The sequence below is a fragment of the Phyllobates terribilis genome, unplaced genomic scaffold, assembly GCF_046119375.1.
Source record: "Phyllobates terribilis strain yellow unplaced genomic scaffold, ASM4611937v1 Scaffold_7__3_contigs__length_470593459, whole genome shotgun sequence".
NCBI classification, from domain to species: Eukaryota; Metazoa; Chordata; class Amphibia; order Anura; family Dendrobatidae; genus Phyllobates; species Phyllobates terribilis.
The window spans coordinates 82,121,896-82,140,990 of record NW_027362767.1 but is presented as its reverse complement, the minus strand read 5'-3'; the positions used below and the strand labels follow the sequence as shown (position 1 = coordinate 82,140,990).

Sequence of the window (19,095 nt, the reverse complement as noted above, 5' to 3'; positions counted from 1 at the left end):
TGCCCAGTACAAGGCGTTGTTGTTGTTATTATCATGGCATATTATGTGACGAGGCATGAGTAACCTTGTTCTCCGACCCTGTCTGTTTATAGCGTCTTCTCTTCCTGGGGTCAGACTGACCATTTCTGGAGCCCAAAAAACATGATTTACAATTGCAAACATGGTTTGCTGTGAGAACAAACTGGAGTGAACAAAAAGTGCATGAATTATTTACATGCGATTGTTTTAGTACTTATTTGACAAATTGCACTTTCCTGACTAAGCGATGTATTGCGCAATAGATTAGAAAATCGACAGGAATTTCTTCTGGCCTAGCCACTTAGTCACAAAACAATATGTTGCCTTTCTGTCTAGATATGTGTTGAAACTTAAAGGGGTTGTCTGAACCGCCGGCACCAGAGAATCCTCACCGTTGGCGCGATGTGAGGATTCCCAAATCTGCAGTTACATAGTGACTGCAGACTTGTAGACTAAGGCCGGAGAACCCCTTTAAGGTGTCTCCCTCTAACGCTCTGGTAGCTCTCTCTCCCTCAGATTCGATTAAACCGGCTGCTGACCATAGACACCGACTTGCTGGAGCAGCCTGATATTGACCTAAGCCCTGACCTGCAGGACCAGATGCAGCCGCAGGAGCAGGCGTCCCACAAAGTGAAACACTACTACCGCTTCTGGATTCTGCCCAAGCTTTGGGTTGGCATCAACTTCGACAGGTTGACACTCTTGGCCTTGTTTGACAGGTAAATGAGGCAAGTGGTGCTTGTGACTGTGTCTTTTATATTACCTCTTTATTGCTTGATATAAACACTGGTTATATCTATTGCAATATAATAGAAGTACTGTTCATTTCCCAGCTATATTACCTTATAAAAGGCCTTACCTCTGGGTTGTCCACCGATCCTGAGAATGAAGGCTCTGTTGAAGAGCTCCGTCCCTTTTTAAGTTTTCCCTTTGCGCTCCTGCTCATGTGAATGGGACTGCACAGCAGGGGGCCCGGAGAAAACCTGACAAGGATGCAGTGCTTCATTATTTTTCCCAGGCTCATCCCCCTCATTCTCAGAATCAGACCCCATTAAGATGACACAACCCTAACAGCCTAAAGAATTGCCATCATTGAATAAGATTGGACAGGGTGCATTGATGGATTCTCTTTAGCGCTAAAGTTTTTACACATTTTGTCCTGTTTGCCCCAAAAGTCTATAAATTACAAGAACAACCCTTTTCGCTTAAAATGCTTTTCCAATGGAAAGCCACTGCCACACTTTTTATAATAAATGATATTGCCTGGCCCCTATTGAAGTGGACAGATGGGAATACACGTTGATCCCGGATTCTCCAGATTGAGAGTCGCTCTTTACCCCCTGTGCTAGCAGCCTGCACACCTAACCACATATCTACAGGGGTGTCCGCTCTTGTAAACCTCTATGTACAGGTAATGTTTGCTTCCTTTTACAGCTCGCTGTCTAATACTGCAGTACAGGTACTTCCGCAGGCATTTATGCTCCACAACTTTTTCTTTCAGGAATAGAGAGATCCTAGAAAACGTCCTGTCCATCATCCTTGCCATTCTCGTTGCCTTTTTGGGCTCCATTCTTCTAACGGGAGGCTTCTTCAAAGATATCTGGGTCTTCCAGTTTTGTCTTGTTATTGCCAGCTGTCAGTACTCCCTTCTTAAGGTGAGCCGCTTTCCTACGTTTTTTTTGTTTTCTATAATATTATTGAAGGATGAATGCACAATTTGTAGGTACCTATGAGTAAGGACATGGATGTCTGAAATGCATAATGTTTTTCTTGGATTTCCCTCTACCTTCACTTTTTCTATTTTTAATGCTGTTTTTGATTTAACGGATTTAAATTAAATAAATTGTATTTTTTTTATATTTTATTGGTGCCGAATTTTCTTCTTTTTCCTGCCTGTTGTACCCGGCGCCAGCACAGAGTGGTCACTGACCGCCCCTGCCGGTGATTCAGCTGCTACACATCAACAGAGCAGCTCTTCCTCTTCTGGGCTGCTCTGTCGACAGGGCATTCTTAGGCCTGTCGTAAAAAAAAAATAGTTCCAGTCTTTAATAAGGCTTTAAGGACCACCCTGTTTGCCTACTTCGTGGAATGAGGGGCTTGACCCATTTTCAGGTTCTGCTCCAGGCATGATCTATTTTTCTCCAAAGCGCTCATTCCCCTCAGAGGACACACAAACCTTTTGTAGGACACGAGCCACTTTCCAAATCTGCAAGCCATGTTGAGCTACACTGAATATCTAAATAGGAAAATCCTTTAAGATATATGATCTGGTGATGGCTCTTACTATAGTATAGTAGGCAAATAATATGTTCTGACCTTGGAGCCAGCAGTGATGCTTTATCTTATGTTCTACAATTAGTACACAAAACTGTAATATCTGCAGCGGCCAACAGTTATTATTCTGTTGGTAAAAATCTTGATTTTTTTTCTATTTCAGAGTGTTCAACCTGATTCTTCTTCCCCTAGACATGTAAGTGTTCAGTTGTCAAAGCATGAAAATAAAATGAAAAATAAAAACCTAATTGTTAACCTACACAAGTGTTTCAGGCCATGAGGGTCTAATTCTTCACAGGTGCTCAGTGTCTAACCTTTCGTTGCAGGGCCATAACCGTATCATAGCCTATAGTAGGCCTGTTTACTTCTGTGCCTGTTGTGGCCTTATTTGGTTACTGGACTATGGAAGCAAAAACCTGTCTACCACCAAATACAAATTGTATGGAATGGCCTTCACCAATCCTGTGCTCCTCATCTCAGCAAGGGACTTAGTCATTGGTAAGTGTGTCTTCTGCGGTCAGCGGATAGTCATTGGTAAGTGTGTCTTCTGCTCTTATCTGGTTAGTGGATAGTCATTGGTAAGTGAGTCTTCTGCTCTTATCTGGTTAGCAGATAGTCATTGATAAGTGTCTTCTGCTCTTATCTGGTTAGTGGATAGTCATTGGTAAGTGAGTCTTCTGCTCTTATCTGGTTAGCAGATAGTCATTGGTAAGTGAGTCTTCTGCTCTTATCTGGTTAGAGGATAGTCATTGGTAAGTGAGTCTTCTGCTGTTATCTGGTTAGCGGATAGTCATTGGTAAGCGAGTCTTCTGCTCTTAACTGGTTAGTGGATAGTCATTGGTAAGTGAGTCTTCTGCTCTTATCTGGTTAGCGGATAGTCATTGGTAAGTGAGTCTTCTGCTCTTATCTGGTTAGAGGATAGTCATTGGTAAGTGAGTCTTCTGCTCTTATCTGGTTAGCAGATAGTCATTGATAAGTGAGTCTTCTGCTCTTATCTGGTTAGCAGATAGTCATTGATAAGTGAGTCTTCAACAGTCAGCGGCTGATCAGGGCTTTAACGCTGTTCACATATTGCAGTTATGGCCCAGTTTTTGCATGCATTGTTATTTCTCACCCACTTGCTGCCTCACTATGTAGGCTTCCTTTCATACAATATCCTCTCATAATGAGCATACATATGTGATTTTTGTTTCTTCTCTCTCCAGTGTTCACTCTCTGTTTCCCAGTTGTGTTTTTTATTGGTCTTCTGCCTCAGGTGAACACATTTGTTATGTACCTATGTGAACAAGTGGATATACATGTATTTGGTGGAAATGGTAAGTGTTTGTTCTTGTGAAAATTACTAACCTTTGTGTGTTATATTATTGCAAACTACACAGTCAGTGGTGCGATATATGTTAGTAATTCCTGTAACCTAAGTGTATGCGCACTTCTAAGTAAAGTTTAGTATTAAATTACACTTCATCATAAACATTGTTTATGTGCTTAAATATACATGTCTGTGTATGCATGTGTGAATATGATATACCAACACAAAGTAGCATGTATTTGCAAAGTGTAAAGGAAATGACACATGGTTTTCTAATTATTTAAAAAATAGAAATCTGAAAATTGTGACGTGCATTTGTATACAGCCCCCTGTAGTCTGATAACCCCTAAATATAATCCAGCGTGAGCAATTACCTCCACAAGTCAAATAATTAGTAAATTGAATCCTCCCATGTGTAATTTATTCTCAATATAACCACAGCTGTTTTGTGAAGGCCTCAGGTTTGAGAACATTAGGAATCAAATAGTATCATGAAAATGAATGAACACACCAGACATGTCATGAATAAAGTGTTTTGGAGAAGAGTAAAGCAGAGTTACCGTAGGTTATATAAAAAATTAAAATAGCCCAAGTTCTGAATCTCTCACGGAGCGCTATTCAATGGAGGGTGAATAGGACAACTACAGACCTACCAAGACATGGCTGTCCACCTAAACTGACATCCCAACAAAGAAGATCAATAATTACAGAAGCTGCCAAGAGGCCCATGGTCTGGAGGAGCTGCAGAGATCCCCAGCTCAGGTGGGAGAATCTGTCCTCAGGACAACTATTAGTCATCTTCTTCGTTCACAAGTCTGGCCTTTATGGGAGAGTGGCGAGAAGAAAGCCAAATCCCATTGAGAATCTGTGGAAAGACATGAAAATTGCTGTTCACAGACGCCTCCATCCAATCTCATCCCAATCTAAGTTTGTGAGTGTAATGTGAAAAAATCTGGAAAAGTTCATGGGGTATGAATAATTTCTCAAGGCACTGTGTGTGTGTGTATACCGTATTTTTCGGACTATAAGACGCACCGGACCATAAGACGCACCTAGGTTTTAGAGGAGCAAAATAAAAATTTAAGCAAAAAATGTGGTCATGATGCACTTTTAAGGGGGAGGGGGTCTTCTGCTGTCCCCCAATTCTGACAATATCCCCCATCCTGGTATATATGTCGCCCCCCTTCCTTTTATACGTGGTCCGCATCCCCATCCTGGTATGCCTGGCATCCCTCCATCCTGGTATGCATGGCACCCCTCATACCTATCCTGGTATGCATGGCACCCCTCATACCTATCCTGGTATGCATGGCACCCCTCATCCCTGTCCTGGTATGCATGGCACCCCTCATCCCTGTCCTGGTATGCATGGCACCCCTAATCCCTGTCCTGGTATGCATGGCACCCCTAATCCCTGTCCTGGTATGCATGGCACCCCTCATCCCTGTCCTGGTATGCATGGCACCCCTCATCCCTGTCCTGGTATGCATGGCACCCCTAATCCCTGTCCTGGTATGCATGGCACCCCTAATCCCTGTCCTGGTATGCATGGTCCCCCTAATCCCCATCATGCTGCACATTAAAAAAAAAAAAAAACTGTTACTCACCTTTCTTCTCTCCTCCAGCGCTGCGTCCTGTCTTCTCTCCTCCAGCGCTGCGTCCTGTCTGCCTGCACTGATCTCTCCCTGTGAGCCGTGCAAGACGTCACTGCCATGTGCGGCTCACATGGAGAGATCAGCTGCCGGAAGTCACTGCTCCCCTCCTCACTCTCCTTCATAGCCGGCACACAGCGGAGCTGCGCTGCGGCTGCTGCTGCCGGCTATCTCCTGTGCCTGCTCATTAAAGGGCATGAATATTCACCTCCTCCCCACGGAGGAGATAGCCGGCAGCAGCAGGAGCTGCCGCGCAGCTACACTGTATACCGCTATTAAGGAGCATGGGCGTGGGGAGCAGTGAATATTCATTTTCTTTAGCAGCGGGGACAGTGTAGGCTGCAGCGGGCGGCTGCTGCCTCCTGTGCCCCGCTCCTCCACCGATACCGCTTCCCCTCCCCCAACATTCGGACTATAAGACGCACCCCCCATTTTCCTCCAAAATTTTGGAGGAGAAAAGTGCGTCTTATGGTCCGAAAAATACGGTATATGTATGTGTGTGTGTGTATATATATATATATATATATATTAATCAGACACACTTACACTTTACTCACATTAACATTGTTTATGATGAGCGATTTTAATTCTAACCTTTGCTTTGAATACATGAGCACAGCTCATCCTAAGCCAAACAACAGGTTTATGTCCACTGGACATGAATTTTAATGGTCCCCACTGAATAACTGCAGAGATCTTGAAAGCTATGATCAAATAAGATAGAACATATGTTGGGAAGGTTTATTTCATTCCATATACAACAAAAGGCAGTTTTGTTTTGTTTTTCTCATCATTTTTTTCCTTTGTATTTCTCAGCTACCACCAGCCTGCTTGCAGCACTTTACAGCTTTATTCGTAGCATTGTGGCAGTAGCTTTACTCTATGGACTGTGTTATGGTGCTCTTAAGGTAAGTCATTACAAAGCCGATTTATACCTAGACAGATTGCTCAGATTGTCTTGTCACATGCAATGGGACATGAGGGTCCTGTGATCAGACCCATCCGGTAGGAGAAAGTGAAAAAATATTTTTGTTTTTCTCATGAGAGAAAAATCTGCTGAAACTCAGACCAAACTCTGGTGACTCTCTGCTGAGCTCTGAACAAAATCTCTGAGGAAACATGGAGCAATTTCCTTGTTTGAGAAAATCAATGGTGTATGCATGAGCCCTAATACACATGAAGGACACACTTCCTTGGACATGGGTGTAACCGTGTAAAATGGCATATTCTCATGTAAGATTATACCATTAATACAGACCGAACCGCTCTACATGAGTACTACTCTTCTCCTACCAGAGGCAGTCGGCAAAGAATAGCACGTTACATGTGCATGGTCTGTATACAGCTAGGAGAGGCACTGTAGCTTTCTTTCTCTCTTCATTGGGTGACACTGGTAACCATGGGTGTATGCCTCTGACACTATGCACAAAGCGTTACCTCCTCCCCAGCAGTGTACACCCATTAACTGGCACGGAGTTAATCAGTTTTAGCTTAGCCTCAGTAGGAGGCAGATACGGCTCTGGACCTAGGCCTTTTTCTACCTTTTTAGGTTTTGTTTACTAATTGTGTATAACTAGGAGAGGCACTGTAGCTTTTGTATGTGGCAATGGGAGAAAGTGGTGTAGGTGCCACTCTTACAGGCTGTAATTCATCCAGGTGGTGAAGGCCACGTTAAGATGAAGTTGTTATTCAGTTGTTCTGCACCTGCTGCATTGTGTATAGTAATGTACACACTGTAGATTGATGAAGATTATTTGTATGTTTAGATTTATAGGTAAGTTATATTCTGCGGGAGGCACACGCTTAAAATTAAAACAAGTTTAACCCATGCTGGCTTACAGTATATCAGTGCAAAATAGTATCTGGATTATTGATCATTAGTTCATGTATTGATAATTGCAAAATATGCAGCTAGTGCAAAGCAAAAATCCTAGTAGAATGATGCTGTTGGGCATGAAATATCAGATAATGAATTCATCTAGATGTGGAGTCCACTTTGCTGCTGGTATGGTGTTAGAAGTGAATGTTTGCCTTCTTTTAACCCTCCTATTAGCCTACACTGATACGTGATCCTTAAAGGGGTTTTACACTACTCAGACAACCCCTTCTGAATCCCTGTGGTTTCCACCCATTAAAATAACACCTATATGCACCCTCGGTGCCTTTCCAGCACTGGCTGTCATGCGATCACTGCAGCCAATAGGTGCTGGCTTCATTCTCCATTCCTTCGGATAAATCAAGTCATCCGGAGATAGTGAGGGAGCAGCCGCAGCTTTCACCTTTGCCGGATGTCAATTACGTCAGGTGGAGGGCAAAGTGAATTGGCCTCAGGGATTGCGTGACACGCCAATATCATGCAATCCGCGGGAGAGCCACTGCTGACTCCACAGGAACCATGCCGACACTGGAGGGGAGTATAGCTGCTATTATTTTACTGGAGGTAAGACATAGGGATTCAGAAGGGTTTCTCGGAGTAGTGGATAGCCCCTTTAATATAAGGCAGCTGATGTACTTCAGATTTCTGTACCTTGCCTTTTAATGTAACATTTTACTTACAGTAACTTTGTGCATTTGCTTTTTTGTCTTTATTTATCACCTTGTGTTGGATATCTTTTTACTCTGCCTATAAAACTTGCTTGTACTTGCCCATATTTTTCGGGTTGTCGGTGTAATGTATTAGTGTCTAGTACTGGTAGCCACATTACACTTATTTAGGATTTGATGTCGCTAGCACAGAGAGCACTTGAAATGCGACTGTTTTCTTCCTCTTCAGGACCCCTGGGACGCCCCGCATGTTCCTGTGTTGTTCTCCATCTTTTGTGGCGTGCTAGTGGCCATTTCTTACCATCTCAGCAGACAGAGCAGCGATCCTTCTGTCCTCATGTAAGTTAATAAACATAAGGTTTGCAAGGGATACTGATTAGAAGAAGCTGTATTGCCTACTCAATGCCTATACTAAACACCGCTTTTAATAATTGGCTCCCATTTAATTGACCCATAGGTGTGTCTTCAAGAAAATGATTATTTGCTACGTGTTTAAGTCTCTACTTTGCATTCGTTGTCTTATTTCAGTGTTGTATTTCCCCTTGGTTTGTTTTTAGCTCTTTGGTGCAATCAAAACTCTTTCCAAACAATGAGGATAAAAATCCAGAGGACCCTCTGTCTGAGGTGAAAGACCCTCTTCCTGAGAAGCTGAGAAATTCTGTTGTAAGTAGATTTTATGTCCTTGCAAAGTTTTAGGCTGTGTTGCTGTTTCAATAAAATCAGTGTTTTATCAGCAGGAGATTATCAGTACAGGGCTAGGTGTCTTGTGCCTCCTGCTTTGTGTAACCCCACCCCCACCACTGATTGGCTCCTTTCTGTGTACACTATATAAACCTGTTGCCATGTAGTATAATCCCGCCTCCACCACTGATTGGCTCCTTTCTGTGTACACAATATAAACCCGCTGCCATGTAGTATAATCCCGCCTCCACCTATGATTGGCTCCTTGCTGTGTACACTATATAAGCCTGCTGCCATGTAATATAACCACGCCCCTTACCGCTGATTGGCAGCTTCCGGTGTATAGGAAGAAAGCTGCCAATCAGTGGTGTGGGCGGGGTTATACACAGCCCAGCATTCTGAGCTCTGCTAGTTCTGCAGCAGAGAAAACTGATTTGTATCAAAATAACAGCAAGCAGACCAGCAAGTGACACATAGCTGGAATCAGGGTCTAAGTCTACATCATGCTGCTTTTGGATTTCATAGCTAAAAAGACAGGTGACAGATTCCCTTTAATCACACACCTGTGGCTATGATTGATAGCCTGCATACTCCCTCCTTTCATTTTTTTTTATGCAAATTTGATAATTCTAAAGTTGTTTTTTTTTACACTAATGTCTTGTTTTACTATTTGATAGAATGAACGGCTTCAGTCTGACTTAGTGGTCTGTGTGGTCATCGCGGTTCTCTATTTCGCCATTCACGTCAGCACTGTGTTTACAGCATTACAGGTACTTGGTTTTTCCCGCTTTTGTGTCAATGTGATGAACACTATAGATTGGATTGGTACTGATGCTTCTTCTCGCTGTTTCGCAGCCCGTTCTGAGTTACGTTCTCTATGCAGTAGTCGGCTCAGTCGGTTTCCTCACTCACTACGTTTTACCACAAGTCCGCAAACAGCTCCCCTGGCACTGCTTCTCACACCCGCTGCTAAAAACTAAGGAATATTATCAGTTTGAAGTTCGAAGTAAGTGACTCGGGGGTAATAATATAGTGCGCTGTCGCCGTGCAGGTTTTTGTGACATTTATCTATCTTTTTCTTCCCAAGATGCTGCTCATATGATGTGGTTTGAAAAGGCTCACGTCTGGCTGCTCTTTGTGGAAAAGAATGTTATTTACCCACTTATAGTTCTCAATGAACTTAGCAATGGTGCCAAGGATATCGGTAGCCCTAAGAAACTCGGTGCAGAGTGAGTATCCCTCATCATTAAAGGGGTATTTCCATCTCCAAGATCTGTAATAGGTGTGGTAATAATAATAATCGCAAATACCTCCAATTAAAAATGTAGTGTAGTTCTTCTGATTAGCTGTGCCTCTTACTTCACGTGTAGGGCATTGCAGTAGCTTAGGTATCCATGGTTACTACCACTCATATAGAGACAGTTACTTGTTAGTGGTCGTAACCATGGATATCTAAGCTACTGCAATGCCCTGCACATGGGGTAAGCGACATAGTGAATCAGAAGAACTATACTACATTTCTAATTGGATGTATTTGCTAATGTTATTATAGGATCTTGGAGATGGCTAGTTTATAGCTTTAACTATAGTATAAAAAATGTTTTCATATAAACATGAACGATGAGAAAGGAGCGAGCCGCTCAAAGCATTAACCAAGCTGCCCCTATAACTCTCATGGGCCATGCACTTTTACCAGCTAAAGTTTCTTTTTCTTTTAGACAAGATTTGACAAGCAGTGAATCTTGATATTATTTTACCTCTTGTATTACTTCCTAATACTTCTATTATTTTCTCTAGCTTTTGTGATATCTGCTTTTCTTCCCGCAGGGTTGGTGCATTGTTGATCACCATTGCTGGAATGAAGCTGCTACGGTCGTCTTACAGTAGCCCTACCTGTCAGTACGCCACCTTCATCTTCACTGTACTCTTCTTCACATTCGATTATAAGGATTGCTCCGAGAAACTCCTACTAGACCTGTTCTTCATGTCCATCCTCTTCAGCAAGGTGCGTACGCCACCTTTACAATATATGATTTATTGGTCACTCCAGCAAACCATAGTTACATTAGCTAAGGATGATCATACCATTTTATCCCCATCTTAGGAGGTGATAACTATGGGTAGGTGATAACTTGCTGACCTATTTGTGTCCTAACACTTGGACCCCACCCAGGTCTTGAGAACGGGACTTGTGTGTGCAAAGCACCACGTCACGGCTGCCTCATAGACAATGAATGAAGTGGTTGTGCTCGTGCTTTATGCAGAAGAGGCAATATAGAGCCTTATTCTCGGATCGTGGTGGTCCTTACATTCACAATGGTAGGACCCCAGCAGGGAAGTGCTAACTTGCTAAGATTGGAATAGCCCTTTAATGTTTTACTGGATTATTCTGCAAAAGATCTACCAAGATAATAAATTATCCCCCCTACACAGAGAATCAGGAACCCTAACTATTACCACCTTTCCTGACAGTGCACTCCTCCCGCTAATTGGAAGGAGGTCGACTACATTTATTGTAAAAGTGACTGATTAGGATGCCCAAGTAAAGCACATTGTCATTTCCAGCAGTCTCCTAGAAAATTGGAGTGTGTCCTCAGTTTTTTGAGAAAAAACTAATGTTATACACTTTGAAAGTTACAAAGTTTTTGCGCCAAAATTTTGTGAATTTTTGCATCAGTCTCCGGCTAAATGGGCAGAGCTGGGGAAGGTTATGGGTTGTAGCTACGCTCGCCCGTTGAATTCAGCGAAAGTGGTGGAATACATTACTCCAGAATTGTTACTCTAGTCACTGACTTGAGTAACATTATTCGCGAGTAGCACACCACTGATAACATGTGCCGAATTCATTAAGTGGCATCCGCCTGTTTATGAACTTAGTGCATTTGATTTTTGTACACTGCTCATCAATACTGACATACAAAACGCTGGTCTTAATGAATGACTAGAGATGAGGTGCACATGCTCTACATCTACTCTCTTCACTCGGTGCTTGCAGTTCCCCGTTCTTCGGATCCTTTGGTTGGATCCCAATTGATCAGTAAGCGATCCACTATCAAATGGTAACTTACAATGTGGTCCAACCTCTTTAAGGTTTAGATCGGCAGTCCCTAGCTTTCATACATTCAAAAAGATGTTTTGTTTAAAAGTCTTGACTGAATATTGCACCCAGGATACTTACCTCTGCGGCTAGATTTTCTTGAGACTTATAAAAGGGTTAATAATGTTCGCATTGCTGCGTCTTGTCTAGCAATTTGATCCCAGGTCTGCTGACAGCTCTTCTGTTTGTCATGTACTAATATGCAGTATTGGAAAAAGCAGCACGGATGGTAATGATGATGGAATATTCTAACTCTTACTTGTGTTTCAGCTTTGGGAGCTGTTTTACAAGTTGCGCTTTGTCTACACATACATCGCTCCGTGGCAGATTACGTGGGGGTCAGCGTTCCATGCCTTCGCCCAGCCGTTCGCCGTACCTCGTATCCTTTATGAATTCATCAGTTAATGCCAAACTTCTTTTATTTCCTATTGCCCACATATTCTGCGGTGCAGCGTAATGCCACATGTGTCTGTCTTCTGTGGGGATCAGTATTGATTTAAGGGTTTTCTTCCTTAGCCCCACTTTCTCAGATTCTGCTATGCTCTTCGTCCAGGCAGTCGTGTCTGCTTTATTCTCAACCCCTTTGAACCCTTTCCTTGGGAGTGCAATATTCATCACTTCATATGTGCGGCCCGTAAAGTTCTGGGAAAGAGACTACAAGTAAGTAATTGGAAAATCACATATTTGCTCTACTGCAAGTTTGTGACATCATTTCACTTTACGTCCAATGTTTAATTTCCTCTTTTATATTTCCAGGTTTTTTTTTCTTTAAACCTAGTGTGATCTTGTCAGTGGAAAGCTTTCTGCCTCATATCATAGCCGTAATATGCAAACTAACCAGTCAATCAGTTCCTACATCATAGATAATACTACTTATGCACATACATAATATTCAAAGATAGATGTATATGTATTTTTTTTTTACAATATATACATACAGTACAGACCAAAAGTTTGGACACACCTTCTCGTTTAAAGATTTTTCTGCATTTTCATGACTATGAAAATTGTACATTCACACTGAAGGCATCAAAACTATGAATTAACACATGTGGAATTATATACTTAACAAAAAAGTGTGAAACAACTGAAAATGTCTTATATTCTAGGTTCTTCAAAGTAGCCACCTTTTGCTTTGATGACTGCTTTGCACACTCTTGGCATTCTCTTGATGAGCTTCAAGAGGTAGTCACCGGAAATGGCCTTCCAACAATCTTGAAGGAGTTCCCAGAGATGCTTAGCACTTGTTGGCCCTTTTGCCTTCACTCTGCGGTCCAGCTCACCCCAAACCATCTCGATTGGGTTCAGGTCTAGTGACTGTGGAGGCCAGGTCATCTGGCACAGCACCCCATCACTCTCCCTCTTGGTCTAATAGCCCTTACACAACCTGGAGGTGTGTTTGGGGTCATTGTCCTGTTGAAAAATAAATGATGGTCCAACTAAATGCAAACCGGATGTAATGGCATGCCACTGCAAGATGCTGTGGTAGCCATGCTGGTTCAGTATGCCTTCAATTTTGAATAAATCCCCAACAGTGTCACCAGCAAAGCACCCCCACACCATCACACCTCCTCCTCCATGCTTCACGGTGGGAACCAGGCATGTAGAGTCCATCCGTTCACCTTTTCTGCATCGCACAAAGACACGGTGGTTGGAACCAAAGATCTCAAATTTGGACTCATCAGACCAAAAGCACAGATTTCCACTGGTCTAATGTCCATTCCTTGTGTTCTTTAGCCCAAACAAGTCTCTTCTGCTTGTTGCCTGTCCTTAGCAGTGGTTTCCTAGCAGCTATTTTACCATGAAGGCCTGCTGCACAAAGTCTCCTCTTAACAGTTGTTGTAGAGATGTGTCTGCTACTAGAACTCTGTGTGGCATTGACCTGGTCTCTAATATGAGCTGCTGTTAACCTACGATTTCTGAGGCTTATCCTCAGAAGCAGAGGTGACTCTTGGTCTTCCTTTCCTGGGGTGGTCCTCATGAGAGCCAGTTTCTTTGTAGTGCTTGATGGTTTTTGCAACTGCACTTGGGGACACTTTCAAAGTTTTCCCAATTTTTCGCACTGACTGACCTTCATTTCTTAAAGTAACGATGGCCACTTTTTTTTCTTTACTTAGCTGCTTTTTTCTTGCCATAATACAAATTCTAACAGTCTATTCAGTAGGACTATCAGCTGTGTATCCACCAGACTTCTGCACAACACAACTGATGGTCCCAACCCCATTTATAAGGCAAGAAATCCCACTTACTAAACCTGACAGGGCACACCTGTGAAGTGAAAACCATTTCGGGTGACTACCTCTTGAAGCTCATCAAGAGAATGCCAAGAGTGTGCAAAGCAGTCATCAAAGCAAAAGGTGGCTACTTTGAAGAAGCTAGAATATAAGACATATTTTCAGTTGTTTCACACTTTTTTGTTAAGTATATAATTCCACATGTGTTAATTCATAGTTTTGATGCCTTCAGTGTGAATGTACAATTTTCATAGTCATGAAAATACAGAAAAAGCTTTAAATGAGAAGGTGTGTCCAAACTTTTGGTCTGTACTGTATATATACTATACACTTTTCTATATTTTGCTGTCCTCTGATCCCTTGTGCTGTATACAGCAATACCACAGTCTCCTGTGAACACCATAGAAGTACATGGATCTTCAGCAGACACCCGACACTGATGACAAACTATTGCATTTTGGGACCGGGATGGGCTTTTGGTACAATGCGACCCCTGAGCCGCGCTCTGTAAATGCCACTTGACAACAATGTGACAGCATAGGATAACAGCAGCGGGCATCCGTATATTATGTCGGTTAAGGGTTAACAGGACCATAATCCACTGTTCTTTAGAGATTGCTAAATGTTTTATGGCTTGTAAATAGTGTATTATTTTGTTTTTGCAGCACAAAGCGCGTCGATCACTCGAATACAAGGCTGGCCTCACAGCTCGACCGTAATCCAGGTGAGCAAAGACTTTCTTGACTGCGTACCAAATAATTGACTATAATCCCAGTAAGGCGAAGTTCACACGGTGCAGTATTTGGGGTGGATTTTTCATGTAGAAAATCTTCAGTGTAAAACGTTACCAGCTAAGTAGATAAGATCTCAGTAAGTCTTCTCTACATACTGTGGACTTTTTCTACATGGAAATTGAACTGTGGTGCAGGTTTTTGCATCTGCAGTATGTAGGGTTTTTTGTGCAAATTTCACCTTTTTGCAGTGGAAATGGTGACGTGGAGTTTTACTGCAGATACACAAAATACGCAATTTGTGAAGTTCGGTTTATAAGGAGGCAGAAGAAAGTCTTGTAATGCTGCGTGGCAGATTTAGTGCGGATTTCCTTTATTCCTGCCTTGAAAGGAGATTTTTGTGTATTCAGTCAAATAACTTGGGGCGATCTACATCTTCTGTTATATGTAAATGTCCTCTTTTCTTGCTTTTATAGGGTCAGACGACAACAACCTGAATTCAATCTTTTACGAGCACCTGACCCGCTCCTTGCAGCACAGCCTCTGCGGGGACCTTCTGCTCGGCCGCTGGGGCAATTACAACACCGGAGACTGTTTTATCCTCGCCTCCGATTATCTCAATGCTCTCGTTCACCTCATAGAGATTGGGAATGGACTTGTCACCTTTCAGCTTCGAGGTTTAGAATTCAGAGGTGCGTAGATTTTTTTAGCTTTTTTTTTTTTTAAACCTCTTTTCACCTAGATCACATATCATGTCATAGAAAGCTGTACAGATTTGTTTCCCTCCATTCACCTCCTAGTTTTACTAGCTAATTGCAACCGCCAAAGCATCCAGCAGATGAGTTATTGTGAACTCTGTTACACCGATCAATTGTGTTAAAGGGGTATTTTGGAATAAAATGTTGTTGGCATAGCCTTAAATGGGTTGTCCAGTGAAGGTAAGTTATCCTATCACCTATCCTTTCCTATGGATAGGTGATGACGTAAAAATATGTGGGGTTCCAATCGCTTGGACCCGCACCGATCAGACTTTTTAATCCCCATTTAGATTGGCACGGAAGTGCACATGCCCGAGCATCCCTCCATTCATTCTCTAGGGGGCTTCTGGAGAAAGCTGACGTCCCATAGGTAATGAATGGAGCGATGGTCAGGCCTGCGCACTACCACTCTATTCTATTCACCTAGGTGATGACCATCTTCACTGGACACCCCCTTTAAAGGGATTGTCTTACGACTTTTTAAAAGAGGGTTGAATTCGTGAATTAATGCCTTTTAAAAAACGGCACTGATGTGTGATTGGGTGATTAATGGACTACCACCATTTAGCATAAAGAAGGGATTGTACCTGATATAGCACCTCTTTCATCAGTGTGACTAAACGTGGTACTGCAACTTACACCAAACTTTGTCTGGTGTAATGAAAAGACCTCAGAGCTCCAACTAGTGCTGTGAGCCCTTCATTTTGACAATGGGTGGAGGTCTTGGCATTGAACCCATATACATCACATATAACGAATAACAAGTCATCAGTGTTATGTCTATGATGGTTTGCATTATGATGGCGCGTTAGGGTTGACATTGATTGTCAACAATGGGGCTGTTCTACAACTTGTGCAAAATAAACTTTTTTTTTTCCCCTTCATTTTCTATATTTTTAGGGACGTATTGCCAGCAACGGGAGGTGGAAGCCATCACAGAAGGGGTAGAAGAAGATGAGGGATTTTGCTGCTGTGAACCTGGACACGTTCCCCACATGCTCTCTTTCAATGCGGCCTTTGGACAGCGGTGGCTTGCATGGGAAGTCTTGGTGACCAAATATGTTTTGGAGGGTTACAGCATTACAGATAACAGCGCGGCCTCCATGCTTCAGGTTTTTGACCTCCGTCGGATTCTGACTACCTACTATGTTAAGGTAAGAAAAGAGAGCAGAGTAGAAATTAAAGATATGGGTTTACTACTCAAAAGTGGATATTGGCTTTACAAATGCCCACTTTGACGTGCTAACTGCTGTCTATATTTTTTTTCAAGGGCATTATCTACTATGTGACTGCTTCTGCCAAACTGGAGGAGTGGTTGGCCAATGAAACTATGCAGGAAGGACTCCGACCATGTGCAGATCACTGCTATGTGGATGTGGACCCGACATTTAATCCAAACATTGATGAAGACTATGACCTTCGCTTGGCCGGCATTTCAAGAGAGAGCTTCTGTGCAAGCTATCTGAACTGGATCAAGTACTGTTCCTCCCGCAGAGAGAAGGTGAAAAATGGGGAAAAAAATCATCTATCTGTGCAGTTATCACCAGCTCGGATATCTCTTATTAATTTAATATTAGTTTTGCCTTTAAAGCCTTTTACCATAATTGCAAATCTTGGGGAAAACGCAAACCCATATCTCTCATGCCTGATCATCCACTTGTGTGTTTCTATTTCTGATCTACTATTGTGGGTAATTGCATTTTATTTTTTATTTTTTTGCATTCATATTTTTTTTTCCCAGCCTATTGAAGCCGAAAAAGATTCCCCCCTGGTGACCCTTTGTTATGGGCTTTGTATTTTGGGGAGACGAGCTCTTGGAACAGCTTCTCATCATATGTCCAGGTAGTGACCTTATTTTTCCACGAATCGTATTCTGACATTTTTTATTTATTTTTTTTTTTTTTAACAGCGCTGCAGGTAAATTCTTAATAAAAAATGCATTTGTGTTGTTACAGTCTGTTAGAAATTATTGTATAGTCCATAACCCCAGAGCGCTACGCAAGATTGCAAACACTGAAGCACACTGGAAAATGAAAGAGATTTATTTATTTATTTTTATTTTAGAAAAGTAGACCCCCAAATGTTTCCAAAATTGGATAGTACTCGCCTCCCCTGACTCTCCGCCAGCACTCCGGTCTGTATTTTAGCTGCAACGGTGATGTCATGTCGACAGTTAACATCACCACCACTGCAGCCAATCACTGAGCTCAGCAGCTCGGAAAATGTAGGTGGAAAGGACGAGGTGCTGAGCTCAGTGATTGTCTGCAGCAGTAATGTGAGATGTCGACGTGCAATCACTGCTTCAACCAAAACACTTGAGAACAGAGAACCGGCAGAAAGCCACTGAGGGAGACTACCATCTGACTGTTATTTTACAGTATAGGAAACGTTTGGGGTCCACTTTTCTAAAAGTAGAAAGCCCCTCTAATGGTGCTGCACAGAGTGCTGCACGCAACATCCTATATTACACCTGATGTTACCTGTTGCTCTGTGCAGCCTCATATCTTAAAACTGCTTCATGTTGCAAAATTTCCTTTGTCTGCAGTTTTGTCAGTCTTTTTGCAGGTTCTTTTTCCAATACTGTACTGGTAATAGAAATATACATTTTAATCATTTTTGCTGTATGCCTACACAGGTGGCCTGTTTTTGCTGCAAATGTACTGCATGAGTTTGATTATATATATATTTTTTTTCACTTTTAGTAACCTGGAGTCTTTTCTCTACGGTCTACATGCCTTGTTTAAGGGAGATTTCCGCATCTCCTCTATTCGTGATGAGTGGATTTTTGCAGATATGGAATTACTCAGAAAAGTAGTAGTCCCTGGAATCCGCATGTCATTAAAACTTCACCAGGTTTGTATAGAAGGATTTTTTTTGTCCATACACATTCGTTGATTTTCAGCCAAATCCACCAACCATCTATTATGATCTATAGGACTATGCCGACTTTCTCTAAGGCCAGGCTCAGACGAGTATAAGAAAAATCATCCATTTTTCTTGAAATAACGAAACAACCAAATGAACAATTTTCTTCCGTATTGTCCGTTTATTACATCTATATGACATCCGTTTGGCATCTGGTTTTATTAATGAACAGATAAAAAAAATTGCTCTAGACTAGATAGTTTACATGTACATATGTATGTTTGTGTGTGATACACATATATTTATCTATGTAAGTGTATCTGTGTGTATGTGTGTGTATGTATGTATGTATATATATATATATATATATTATACAATATTGGACTGAAATGTTGCCACATAGGCTATTAAACAAGATCTTTTTACACTTTATATTTGTGTGCTGCCTCCGCATTTTTTGGATATATATATATATTTATTTATTTATTTTACTCACTTGTATAGCTCCATTAATTCCACAGCGCTCTACAGACATTACGGGCACTTTCCCCAATGGGGCTCACAATCTAAATTCCCATATATATATATATATATGTATATGTGTGTGTGTGTGTGTGTGTGCGTGTGTATTTTTTTTTGTGCACCCATAGACTTAAATGGGCGAGTCCCATCTCAAAAACGGAAGTAACTAGAGCATCTTCTGATGTTTAGGTTTTTTCACACACTCTTAAATACTTATCCAAACAGCTTTTGTTTATCAATATTGTCCTGTGTGGTTAACACAGAAAGAACATGTACAAAAATACACTCGTCCACACGAGCCCCTAACTGTGCGTGGAGAGGTTGTTTTGGGCTGCTTGGTTTCGCCGTGCCTGCAGGGGACATAATCCGCCACCAGAGATGTCTGCAGGAGCGGCTTTCTTCCCTCTCCG

The 19,095-nt window shown here is 42.0% G+C and overlaps 1 protein-coding gene across 5 annotated transcripts in view; it reads left to right on the top strand.

The window, feature by feature from the left end:
• The window catches only part of PCNX1 (pecanex 1), an 86,948-nt gene that overhangs the window by 49,543 nt on the left and 18,310 nt on the right, over window positions 1–19,095 (top strand). For 3 of the 5 annotated variants that reach the window (XM_073638894.1, XM_073638893.1, XM_073638891.1), the window contains 20 exons: window positions 520–737; window positions 1,520–1,673; window positions 2,456–2,488; window positions 2,619–2,790; window positions 3,498–3,608; window positions 6,070–6,161; window positions 8,027–8,136; window positions 8,355–8,460; window positions 9,156–9,248; window positions 9,334–9,484; window positions 9,566–9,707; window positions 10,306–10,483; window positions 11,846–11,954; window positions 12,106–12,235; window positions 14,475–14,533; window positions 15,017–15,232; window positions 16,199–16,452; window positions 16,569–16,799; window positions 17,040–17,140; window positions 18,001–18,151. In XM_073638894.1, coding sequence (XP_073494995.1) covers window positions 520–737; window positions 1,520–1,673; window positions 2,456–2,488; window positions 2,619–2,790; window positions 3,498–3,608; window positions 6,070–6,161; window positions 8,027–8,136; window positions 8,355–8,460; window positions 9,156–9,248; window positions 9,334–9,484; window positions 9,566–9,707; window positions 10,306–10,483; window positions 11,846–11,954; window positions 12,106–12,235; window positions 14,475–14,533; window positions 15,017–15,232; window positions 16,199–16,452; window positions 16,569–16,799; window positions 17,040–17,140; window positions 18,001–18,151 — 2,811 coding nt within the window. The remainder of the gene's footprint in view (window positions 1–519; window positions 738–1,519; window positions 1,674–2,455; window positions 2,489–2,618; window positions 2,791–3,497; window positions 3,609–6,069; window positions 6,162–8,026; window positions 8,137–8,354; window positions 8,461–9,155; window positions 9,249–9,333; window positions 9,485–9,565; window positions 9,708–10,305; window positions 10,484–11,845; window positions 11,955–12,105; window positions 12,236–14,474; window positions 14,534–15,016; window positions 15,233–16,198; window positions 16,453–16,568; window positions 16,800–17,039; window positions 17,141–18,000; window positions 18,152–19,095) is intronic. The other 2 variants (XM_073638895.1, XM_073638892.1) reach the window with 1 other exon arrangement.